The following is a 12,408-nucleotide window of genomic DNA, read 5'->3' as shown; positions in this document are numbered from 1 at the left end:
ATTAGGGCCCGTTTCTATGATTTTGCTGCCTTGTTCCTGAAGTACCCAGAAAGGCTCTTCTCAGAATTGCCTTCAAGCTGACCTAGTTCTTGCCAAAAGACGCGTTAGCACTTTCGTATCAAATGGAAAGCGCTTGCGGTCAGGATTTCGCAACGGGGACGCCGGGTGAYCGGTCTGCGAGCCGCTCGGCGGCGTGAGCGAGCCTTAGCTCTCGTGTCTGCCGAGGCCGGGCGAAGCCCCCGGGCGAGGGGCTGGGGCAGGCGGCGGGGGCCCGCGGCGCCCCGGGCGGACGGCGGCAGTCCGGCACCGCAGGGCGGCCGGGCAGAGCCGTTCGCTGCAGCGCCGCGGGGAGGCTCCAGGCAGCCGCRGGCTCAACGCCTTGCCTAGGGTGATCAGTACTAATGTTTTTAACTATTCTTATTTCTTTGATTTATATTACAAGCGAATTGCACTGACTGACGTTTTACACTTTCTAGAAACATAAATGTGCCTCCCAAGGAATGTGTGAATGATTTTCCATTTTTCCGTACGGACCACTAGCGGTCCGGCGGCTTTTTCATCATATGTGCCAGTGCTTCCCTCGTCTGTCATGCTCGAGGGCGGCCTCCCCAGAAACGTGTTAGCTGGATTTCTTTATTTTTTTTTTCCCAAGTGTCTTTACTTGATGCCACTGTGTATTTTTTGCCTGGCCAACAGCTCCACAGCAGTGAACGACTGAGACGCAGGAGGTTTACTGAGTTGTACCCTTCGTCACCTAGCAGAGGAGACCATCTCACCGAGAGGCTGGTTTGGTTTTGGCTTCTCCCGCTACTGACTCGGACCAAGTGCCTCTGTTTTATTTTTTTTCTTCTTCTCAAAACTTCAGGTTTTTATGTGCTCTTAAATCTGCTCCTCATTTCTCCAGCTACCATGTGTGGTAGCTTGAACCATGCGTGGTGTGTTTAATATAGTTACAGCGTTATAATAACTGCCTCTGCCTGCCAGGCCTAAGAAGGGGTTTCTGCAAAGATAACCGCTTGGTGCAAGCAGGAGAGAGAAGGCGCCAGCGGTACAGATGCTGYGGTTTGCTTATGGGTCGGGTGATTTGTGTACGCGTGCTGCTGCGCTGCGCTTCTGCCACCAGCTACACAAATGACTGTTTGCCCCTTCCGCTGGGTTTCCTCCTCTCCCTGCCAGCTGCTTTGCTTCGTAGTCTTCGGGACGTACAAGTCCCGCGAGGCCGCGCTTTGCGTGCGAGTCTCCTTAATTTAATGCCTGGGGCAACTGTTGCGCGTTGGCTTTGCTCGTTGCAACGGCTTGACAGAAGAGCGGGGATTTTTGTAAACTGTTTACGGATCCTTCCCCTGCCCGTATAAAAATAACCTATTAAAGTAAACACCACGCTAGGCGCTGTGGGAGGAGGGCTCTGTTATCTTAGAGGAATTGCGGCCTGATGCCGCAGGTCGGTCTGTCCGTGGGGCTCTGCCTGGAGATGGAGCCAGTTCCCCGCCGAGCAGCGTGACGGATCGGGACTAGTACGAATGTTTTGGTGTCAGCGTTATCCGTTGAGGTTTGCATCTTTCCAGGCGAAAGGCTCGTCCTGATGTGTGACGGGATCAGCGGAGAACGGAACCAGGAGAGCTAAAACTGATAAACTGGTGAATGAAAATTCGTTTAGTTGAAACGTACCCAAGGATAAGGTCCCGGAGCCAGAGAAACCCGCTGTGCAGTCTGGAAATGTAAAAATTGCCTGGTTGCGTCAGGAAATTGTGCTTCTAGGGATTAATTACTACTTTTTAATTACTGCTTTTTCCCTACAACTCCGTGCTGATCTTTTGTGTTTGTTTGCGTTGATGGTTAATCAGATTTTAGAACAGCAGGTAACGGCCTCTGCAGCGCACGACGAGGTGTTTGCACTGGCCGAAGCGGGAAGGGCAGAGTCAGCTCTCCGTCTTGGCAGCGGATGGCCGCTTTGGTTTTGCGTGACAGTGCCTGTAGGAAGCTTGAAAACGAAGCCCCTGGCTGAAGTAACTCCTGCCGCTTGCTAGGAGAGAGCAGGCGGCGCGGTCTGATCCGAACCTTCCCTCTCCAAGCCCCAGCCGCGTTTCCAGTAGCAAAGCTCTGCTCTGGAGACAGGTAACGTTTTAGAGTCAGCAGCCGGTATCCGCTTTTTGCTTGGTGCTTACGTACCCTTTGTAACGCAAATGCGTTTCTCAGCAATCTCAGTGGATTAACTGTAAAAAACGCAAGGGACTATTTTACAGTTTTAGTAACGGGTTAAATAAAGCTGCTCCATCAGTGCAGAACCACTGTGGCTTTGACCAAAAAATACCACCCTCTGAAACAACAGCGCTCAGACCAGTTGTCGCTTCTTAATTGGTGCAGGCAGCTGGGGAGAGACATGCAAATTCCTTTCCTCCCTTGCAAGCAGTTTTCTTAGTCAGTTGTTATATTAATTACCTACCATATTTACAGGGCCCAATTCAGAATTTTTATTAATCTTTACATAAGAGTGCACTGGTAGGAAGCATGTACAAAACTAAACGTGTTCGAAGTGAAGAGAGGTTTTATTATTTCGTAGGGGGCTGTTCGTCTAGCTATGGACCAGTAAGATGCTAGTGCACACATTTATTTCTGCATGAAAATTGTTTAAGTAATTGTAATACTAATTAAAAGGGAAAACTGAGATGTGAAATGTTTTATGTTGCGATTTTCTTTTGTCCTTCAGTGCTCTCAGACTTAGCAATGAATGCTTCAGAGGAAAATACAAGTAAGGTGGATTTGTTTAAAATCATCACAAACAGTTCAAATGAGCTTTCTCTAGCGAGCAGTGATAGCAGAGCAATCCCTTAATACATCTTAAAAATGAAATACACGTGTATTGTCTTAAAGTTCCAGATAAATCAAATATATCTTTAGAATTTCTATTGTATGATTAGTCGTCCTAGGGAGAAATGCGAGGATCCTGAGAAATGCAAAGAATCAGAGCCATGGTGAATATATATTTAGCAGAGTGGTGCAATGAATCTGTTTTGAAAAGTATTATCATCATTTGTGCATTTGTTGGGAGAGGACTACTTGCGTCTTCGTGCTTCTTACATAAGCAAAGGACATCAAAGTCTTTGGCACGTTTGAAAATCTGGTAAAGAACCAGTTGCAGTTTTACTTAATACAGTGTTAATTTAACAATTAATCTATTTTCTGTCTGCATTACTCTTAAGGGAATCGGGTCTTCTAGACAAGCTCGTTCTTCAGACCCCAGCTTACGCCAGGACTGCTCTTTTGCCGGTGCGTGGGTCTAACCTGGCTGTCGGTCCTAGGTGTCTCTTGCAAATGGGAGAGGTGAGAGGAAGGAGTTTTCCTTTCAAAAGGTCTCGTTAGCGCAAGTGCTCAGCTATCGCAGTTATTTAAATTGCCTACCTGGAAGCAGCGAGATAAAAGATTGGGTGACAATTTCATTACATTATGTTTTACAGCAACTCGTATTCAGCTTTGTAAATGAACTGTTCTCATCTGTGTGACAAGAAAAGCTTTTTATAGCTGGCAGACTGCTCATAATATTCAATATTCTAAAGATTATTAAAGTAAGCTGTAGTATAAAGCACAGTATAATGGTGAGTGGTTTTAAAGTAATGTGTCTTGGGAGAGGATATTATTTTGGAATGTGTAGTACCACACGGATGGAGTTCCACCAAAATCAAAATGGCATTTACAGAAAAGGCCTCTGGACCCTTATCCCAGTTAGTCGCTTATGAGTAATGAAGTAAGGAGAAGAGAAAATTTTGTAAAATGCAGTGGGGATTTTGCCAAAAACACAGAAAATGGAAGATTTTTTTCTTATTTTTACCACCTCCTGACTTTACGTACATAAATGTAAGACTGGGAAGCAACAGGGCTGAAAACTTCYGTAGTGATAACAAGCGTCGTAGTAAACGGTGCCGCTGCGGGAAGGCCAGTGCCTTCTGCAGGCGAAGGTTTGCAGGCGCCGCGCTGGCAGCGGCGAAGCACGTGTGGCTCCGGCACAGTTGTCCGTGAAGCAGCGCAGCTGCTTTCCGGCAGCACGTTTCAAGAAAGACGTTTGCATGTGGAAGGGATTTCAGAGAAGAGCTGTGGCAACAACTGGGGACGTTCAAATGGAGCTGTTCCGTTCGTATTGATTGATTATTCAGCRGCCGCCCGCAGCATAAGCTCTTCACCTGCTGGTGCCTGGAAGCGGTGGTGGGGACGGTGGGTCTGCTTGGTGGCTCTGTCCCAAGCCCCCAAGGAACGTGCTCTCCAGTGCAGGACCTGCCACTTGCTTTCCCTTGGCTTGTATCGCTCCGTGCTCGGGGGAATGTCCATGGTGATACTGCCTTGCTTTCTGTCTGAAATGTCATCATCAGATTAGATCTTAAGTCTCCGTGCAAAATGTTTTTAAAATAAATACAGATATTAAAATTATGCTTGCCCTTCTGAACCTGTAATTCTCCCTTACTGCTCCTCTGTCCGTCTCTGGTCAGTTCGTACCTGAATTAACGATAGAAATTATCTGGCCAATTTTTGTTAACCTTACAGAAACGAATATTTTCATTTATCTGCATTCTTGTTTTGCTTTTTATGAATTCAGTGGGGAAAAACCTTATTTTTATGCAGTCAGGCAAAAAAAAAATCTGTGATTTTTTGCAGCATTGTAAGAAAATAATACTGGTGTTACCAGACTTCAGACTTGCATGATTTTTTTTTTTTCCTTTCAGTTTAGGAAAAATACAGAAACAAATCACACATCTAAGCTATAATAATATAGCTGTGTTTTTTTTTTTTTTTTTAAGTATCATTTAAGATTAAAATTCACTTCACATTTTAAATAATGTTTATCCCCCCAAATATGTTTGTTCCTCACAGCAATCACTAGTAATTCCTTCTTCTGAAGGGCAGACAGATGGATCTCTGGGTATGTTATGAATTATTTGTCTCACCTTTTACCTTCCTGTAACCTTGTTGAAAGGGTTTGTGCACGTTGGTGCAATGATTTAAAAACAACAAACAGAACAACCCCCTGATAACACGATGCTGATATGTGGAGTAGAGGGATCTTAAAATAATCTTTATCCAAGGATTAAGAGTTTCTGATCTACCACTGACCTGTTTTCGGTGTATTAGAAATTCATTACACTTGCAAGAACAAGACGAAAATGTTATAACACAAAAGCCAAGCAGTTTTACGGCAGCGTAAGCAACCAAGTTAAGCTGCACTGATACAACACTTCAGACTAACCACGGTGCCTTAACGAAACCTTCTTTTTCCAGGCTGGGCAATCCACCCGCAAACGCGTCGCCTGGGCCTTTTGGGCAATGTGCAAAAATGCCTGAAGTTTTCATTCCTAATGGAAACAAACATCCCGATTCCCCGTATGATGGTTTTTCTCCTGAAGAGGAGGAGGAGGAGTCAGGGTGCGATGGAGACGTGAACGCAGCTGCAGGCCTCCAGCCTGTTGTTTAAGGACTGGATAAACATTGGGAAAGAATTATTTGTGCGCACAGACAGCCAGGGGAGCTTGTCCTGACACCTCCTCCTCTGTGGGCGAGTAGAAGGTTGTGCCTCTCCGCGACTGGCGCGCTGAGATGTTTCATCATTATTAAATTCATACAGGAAAAAGTAATTAATTGATTACAGCAAGCTGAGTGCCAGAGAGTGATTTTTACTTTGTTGGCTGACATTAATATGTGATTTTGGTTGTTTGTTTTGGCCTTTTCTAGTTTTTTGCATGGAGGAACAGAGCTAACATGAAATTCATCTTAGCCTGAAACGTCTGACATCTTTATCAAATGATAAATAACAGAGGCTTTGGCTGGAAATTCAGTATTTCATAATTATGTCTGCAAAACCATTTTCTGTGGTAGATGAGAGAAAAGTGAGACAAAAGAGCAATAAATTCACGCTCCTCTTTGCAGTGTAACAACGCTCACTTGGCTAATGAGCTCATTTGTGTGTGGATAGATGGCAAAGGGCCTCCAGCCGCAAACGTAGCGGGACGGAGGCCCGGCGCCCCCGAGCCCTTGCTCTTCAGCAGCCCGGCTGCGTTAGCGGGGGTGAGAAAATTAGCCCTTATAAACTGCCAAAGACTCGCGGAGGGGTGACAACCCCCCACTCTGTCCTTAGGGCTGCGTGGAATTGCCGTCGCGCGGGGCCCAGCTCCCCRCACCGCTTCCGAGGCTTGGCGGCGGAGAGCAGAGGCCGCAGCTCTCCCCGTCTGTTACCGAGACCCTGCGGTAGATGCTGTCGCGTGGCCTTTGCCAGAACCGAGGCRGAGAAAGCTGGGTTCTCCTGTTCTGATGAATAAATAGTGTTTTTCAGAATAATACAGATATGAACAGGCCTTTTCTTAACGCCTGTTGGAGGAAAAGGCTGATTTGGAAAGGCCGTTGTTGGTGTAACCTATAATTTGACTCACCGCAGTGTGTGCGGTTGTGTTTTTTGTCTTAGTAGCATGTTTTTATACAACGGACAAGCAGCTCAGTTTGGGCAGGCTTTTAATAGTAATTGGAGAAGCGATTAAGGGTCCCATCAGCCGTTGCGTGTTCAGGAAGGGCACCAGAGCACACGTATGGAGCTGTCACTCAGTTCTAGTTACAATAACGCAATTTATGTGTTTTTCACAACTGCTCGGCAGCTTCCCCCCCGCCCCCAGCCCACACACCTTTATTATTTTTATATTCACAGGTGTGAGGACCTCATGCTGCAAGCTAGCACCCTTCTCAGAGTCACTCGTTTGACAGGAGACTCTGGTGCAGTATGCGCAACTGCAGACGCAGAGCGGGCGGCTCTAACCCCCCCGAACAGGGGACGTCAGGCACGTAGCCGCAGTCTGCCTGGCGCGCGGAGGGGCACCGGGGCGGCCCGGGCCCCGTCCCGCCGCGTCCGTCTGTCCGTTCCCTGCGGGGAGGAGGCCGCCGGTGGGAGAGGGGCCTGGAGCGATGTGGCAACAAGCAGCAAGCAGCTGTAAAGAACTAAAACACAGGCGCGTTCTCCTCCTTATTTGGCCTTTAGATGCTTAGAAGTTGTGTTAATTTACTGTCCAAAACTTAACTGAAGCAGTCAGCGGTTGGGCATCGTGATTAATTRCACATTTTGGCGTTGTCCAAAATGCATAGGTTTCACTCACAGCAGAGTCTTATTTAATGAACTGTAACTTCATTTGCTATAGAATTTATAYGGCTTTGCTAGACTTCTGAGTTAGCAATTCACTATCAATTCAGTGTGATTGCTGCTTTTACACCTTTTAAGAGCATTCATCTTCTTTTCTTCCTGTTTTTTGCCTTTCCCAAATGATCCTTACGTTCCTGTGCAATCACTTGCAGGCACAGGTCTACCAGTGGGCAAGGTTTTGGGAATGGGAATAGCCGCTGCCTCTTCCTGTCCTTACTGGCACCAATCTGTGCAATGCACCTAGGTATTTACACCTGCTCCCCTTTTTTATGCAGCAAGGAGGGTGCATCTGTGTCCAAATGCTGTGTGTCGCGTGCCTCTTTCTCCGTGCCTCCGAAGGGAGCCAGCACTAACGTCCTCTACAATTAACTGAATAGTCATGTTGCCATAGAAGTGCAGCAAAGCAGTCAGTATAAAAYGTTGTTGATGATTGATAGTTTGTGGTGTTAACTTCTTGAGACATTAAAACAGGACGGGGCTCTTCCTCACGCTGATGTGTTTAGTGCAGAGGGTCTTCAGCAGCTGGGAAGGGGAGGACTTGCTCGCCCGGCACCCCAGGCTACAGAGGCACTTCATGAACACCCCATACCTGCCAGGTCACCCCCAGCTTCAGTGGCAGTTCTTCCTTCTCCAAATAGCGATTGGAGAATACTTCAGAGAGTTTAAACTATTAAAAGGCAGCTGAGCTGGAAGAAATACAGCCTACAGTAGTCCAGAAATTAATCAAACTTGCTGAAGGACTTTTTTTTTTTTTTTTCCCCTGAATCATGGCTGTACTATCACTCTCTTCCCACCTTCTCATAAATCCTCTGAGTTCTGGGGAATCTGAAGGGGGAAACCCTAGTGTAGTGAAATTAAGGGGAGAAGAAGACCATGGATTCCCACCCYGCAGCAGAATTGCAAGTGGCAGTGTTAAAAGAAGAGGTGCCAGACAAACTTGTACTTTGGACTAGTGTTACTTGTAAACAAGGACTGCTGTCGCCAGGAACTCCCGGCATCGGTGAGCGAGACCCTGCATGTCCTTCAGGATGAGCCTTCTTTCCCAGCCTTCCGGAGTCTTGTAACAACTCCTGTGGGAAGCTACAGTCTCGCTGCTTGCCATCCCTGCTAGTGGTGAAAGAGGAATGCCTTCAGCAGGTTTTACAAGCTCCGTACTACACGTGCATTTCGCAGAGGGCGAAAGCTGTGCCTCTCCCCTGTCAGTGCCAGCAGAGCGGGGTGGGGAGAGGGGGGCTTTGCTGAACGGGCCCGTGCCACGGCAGCGCTTCCCGCGGCGCAGCCTCGCGCTCCTGCGACCTGCTCAATTTGCAGCAGCGTCCTCTGAAACGTGAACTTTTGCTTTTTCCAAACACACTGATCAGTGTTACCATGCCTCTGAAACACCAGGTTTATTTTCAAAACATTCCTAAAAGTAGAAATTTTCAGTTTAAAAGAGGCACTGTTAAAATAAGCTTATTGCAAGGAATTTTCTTCCCATTAACAGTAGATTTATGTTTATTAGCCAATACTGTCCTAATATCGCCTGTTCAAATTATTATTCATTCCCCAAAACGCGATTTAAATGTATGTAAAATAAGTACCATATTAATATAAAAGCCTAAATAGCTGATCTAAAGTTCATTAATGCTCAAAAGAAGTCTTGAGAATGTGGCAGAGGAAAGAGTGCACAACATCTAGAAGTTGCATGTTTTTTCTTTGGGAAATATGTATTCTAAATATATGCCAGTTGAGATCCAGCTTGGGAGAACTTGTAAAATCACATTAATGTATGAGAACAAGTGTAAAACTTGAAATACTAATTTAAGCAATTCTTTGCTTACATTTTTAAGCATGCAAGAATTAAATCTACAATTCTGGATCGTTGCTTGGGTGGCCTAGACTAGTTCCCATTATATATATATATATATATATATATATATATATATATAAAAATTTATTTATTTATTTATTTCAGAACCAACCAAACATTCTTCGCTAAAGCTCTAAGAACATACACTGTCCTTATCTTTGCAAATAATTGCTCCTAAGTGTAAAAACAAAACTTTTTTTTGTTACAAGTACTTGGGTCTCTTCCTTAGCCATTACATTGTTCAATTCAATATCTACCACTTGGCCAAGCACCTGGAAGGTTTATTATTTACCTGTTCTCATGTGGCATTTGTGCATGTATTGAATCTCTGAATGACTCCTAGAGACAAAAGCCTCTGCAGAGAACAGCCAGGAGGAGCTCCTTGCCCGTCTTCCTAAGATATTGGCCTTGCGTTTTATCCCTTTCTCCATATAATTATAATCCACAATTTGCAAAGCAGGATTGGAAAATCCTACAACCATTTGTAGGATTAAGAGAGGAAAGAGCTCAATGTATTGCCTATGTTGTGCGAGGAAATACTAGGAGAGCAATTTTTTTCAACTGAAATATTTTAATTTTAGGAGCAGGTCCCTGTTCCCGTTTATCATCCGACGCCTAGCCAGACTCGGCTAGCAACGCAGCTGACAGAAGAGGAACAAATCAGAATAGCGCAGAGGATAGGCCTTATTCAGCACCTACCTAAAGGAGTCTATGATCCTGGAAGAGACGGCTCTGAGAAGAAGATCAGAGAGTAAGTTATAGAAATTTAACTGAACTATTTTGGGTGATGGGACGTTGCCATGGGAAAGCTGATCATGTGAAATAACCTGTTCCTTTTCTCTTGTCCTCCTGTTTTTGCCCTATTTTCAGAGAGTAGAATTTGATGTCTCCAACACGGTTGTGCAGAAGTCACTTTCCTTTATCCTTCTTTGCTTTCATGTTACAAAGCAAACTTACTTTCCTCACCATGTAATTCATATCCTTTTAGGGTTCTTCCTTCTTTGTTGCCTCTTCATGGGGGAAATAAATAATTTCAAGCCGCGGCTACTTCCTCACCTGTAGGGCTCCCTTTTGCACGCCACGGAGCTGCCCCCTCCCTGCCTACAGACGGCTTCCTGGCCCCGCTAACACGGGAACGGGGGGGATGGTGCAGAGGGAGCACCGAGAAAGCTAGTGCTGGAGGCAGCATCGATGGGGCTAAGAAATGCTCGCAGTATCTGCGAATAATACAAGTTTGACACAAAGATAACCAGGGTGGATGTTCTTCCTTTTACATTTCCAGTGTGGTAACAGCATTTTACATGTTTCACAATTTGTTTGTTTTTCCCTCCAGATGCGTCATTTGTATGATGGACTTTGTTTATGGGGACCCCATCCGATTTCTGCCGTGCATGCACATTTACCACCTGGACTGTATAGATGACTGGTTGATGAGATCCTTTACCTGTCCTTCCTGCATGGAGCCAGTGGATGCAGCACTGCTTTCATCGTATGAGACTAACTGAGCCAGGGTTTCTCCACTGAACCTTCAAAGAGACCATCCACTTTACTGGGTTTGATCCTTTTGTCATTCAGCCCAAAGAGCCAGGAATTAGGAATTAAGGTCATGCACAAAATATACATTTCCTAAATAAATAAATAAAAATTATTCCTGAATGGCTGCAAATATTGGAAAAAAACATAATATTTTAGAGACTATAGAAAAAGTAGGTTGTTATTTTTAATGTAAAGCCTTGACCCACCATTGTCCTTTAATGTTTGTTCTTACACCCATATATAGGAATTGTGTAAAGTGTTACAGCAACTGTAAATGTTTAAACTGCGTGTATCCAATTTTATTAGCAGCAAGATAAGAGTATTTTTTCCTAAATAAAGTAACCAGTTTTGTTCTGATTCTTTTCACAAGTCCTGGCATTTGGGTCAAGGCTTTATTAAAATCTACATTTTATAACACTGGCACAAAGAAATAGTTTTAAGCTTGTTTGCACAGTTTTGTTTTTTTTTTCCTTTTCCATTGGAGATGGAATTCATTGCCTTAGGTCTTTTTAATAGTGTGTTGTTATTGTTGGGCTGGCTCTGTGCTTGAAAACCAGTTTATTTATAACCTGTTAAAAGTGCTATATTTTGTTTGCAGTTAGGAATATGCAGAATTCAAAGTGATCTCCTAGCTTGTAAGCAAACTGAGATGCATTATCCCTTTTCTGCAAGTGATGCTAAATAAGAAGATATGAAACAAGTCCTACACTAAAATTATGGTTTCRTGGTTTTTTAACTTGCTTGGCTTTCAATGAAACAATGATCCTTAAACTTTAGTATGTCGTCTTTAACTTGATCAAGTTAAAAGTGGGCCAGATAGATAGACAATAAATGCTATCACGATTGGAAAAAAAAGTATTTGGAACAAATGTAGTATTAGTGTTGATAACTTGCTCAACTTTTTTGCTCCCTAAAAATGGTTGGTTTTGATCACAGCAAAAGGATACTGCATCTCTTGTTCCTGTAGTTCTTAGGTTATCAGAAGTTAAGAATAAACATACTGTATCTCAGTCTCCTGTATTAACTGTATCTGTTAAGCCCTGCTGGCTGACACATCAGTCCACCAAGCAGCTATGGAATCAGATATGAGAAAAATATATTTTATGTTCTGCACATAAAGGCAAAGTTTATATAAACACAGAATTTCATAGTAGCAATCGAGTGGGGAAATAGTACTGCTAAAGCCAGAATGACACAATTATCTAACTTTTGCAGCAAAAAGTACGTGCTTGTTAAGAGATGGTCTAGCAAAGACTGTAGCTGTAAAGTCCTCTTATCCACTTAGCATGTTTGTTTTTTTCTTAATGTACCCTACTGTGACTTTTATACGTTCAGTGCAGCACCGATGCATTGAGAAGTCTTGGTCTGGCAAAGTGAGATGCAATCTCAAGTTAACCACAGCAAATCAGGGATCATTCTTGATTGTTTTGCATATATAGTTTGAGTACTTGGTATAACAAGTTGCGTTTAAAGAACCAAGTGCTTTGAAGACTCTGTGTACTTACACTATAGAGGAGTTACACGTCATGGATAATTTTTGGAGGGTTGGTCAGCAGAACGTAGAATCAATGTGTTGGTTTATTTATTACTCCTGCTGCTGACAGCAACCTGCTCTCTTAGAGAAGAGCTCCAGGGAGCCTTCAGAAGCAAGCTGAAGCAGCCAACAGTTCTAGATTCACTGAAATTGCTACACAGTTCTCCGGCCACAATTTTTTGCTTAATTCATACTTACTTAATTCCATTCAGCAAAATCTGAGAAGGCAGATCTGAAGTTGTGCAATATTTTTCAGTGGGAAATCGCTGTTCCTTTGCATCATTCCATGTGTGTTCTTTTGTGTCCTTCTTTTTGTCTGTTTGT

General features: G+C 44.1%; 1 protein-coding gene across 1 annotated transcript in view; it reads left to right on the top strand.

Annotated features, from left to right (window-relative positions):
* Positions 1–11,560, top strand: part of RNF11 (ring finger protein 11) — a 32,905-nt gene extending 21,345 nt beyond the window's left edge. The window contains exons 2-3 of the mRNA XM_026086885.1: positions 9,596–9,765; positions 10,348–11,560. Of these exons, the coding sequence (XP_025942670.1) occupies positions 9,596–9,765; positions 10,348–10,519 (342 nt within the window). The 3' untranslated portion in view covers positions 10,520–11,560. The remainder of the gene's footprint in view (positions 1–9,595; positions 9,766–10,347) is intronic.
* Positions 11,561–12,408: the final 848 nt, after the last annotated feature.

The sequence above is a fragment of the Apteryx rowi genome, unplaced genomic scaffold (assembly GCF_003343035.1).
Source record: "Apteryx rowi isolate R43461 unplaced genomic scaffold, aptRow1 scaffold_7, whole genome shotgun sequence".
Classification (NCBI taxonomy): Eukaryota; Metazoa; Chordata; class Aves; order Apterygiformes; family Apterygidae; genus Apteryx; species Apteryx rowi.
Note: the sequence above shows the minus strand (reverse complement) of the source record. Positions and strands in the feature narration are given on the sequence as shown.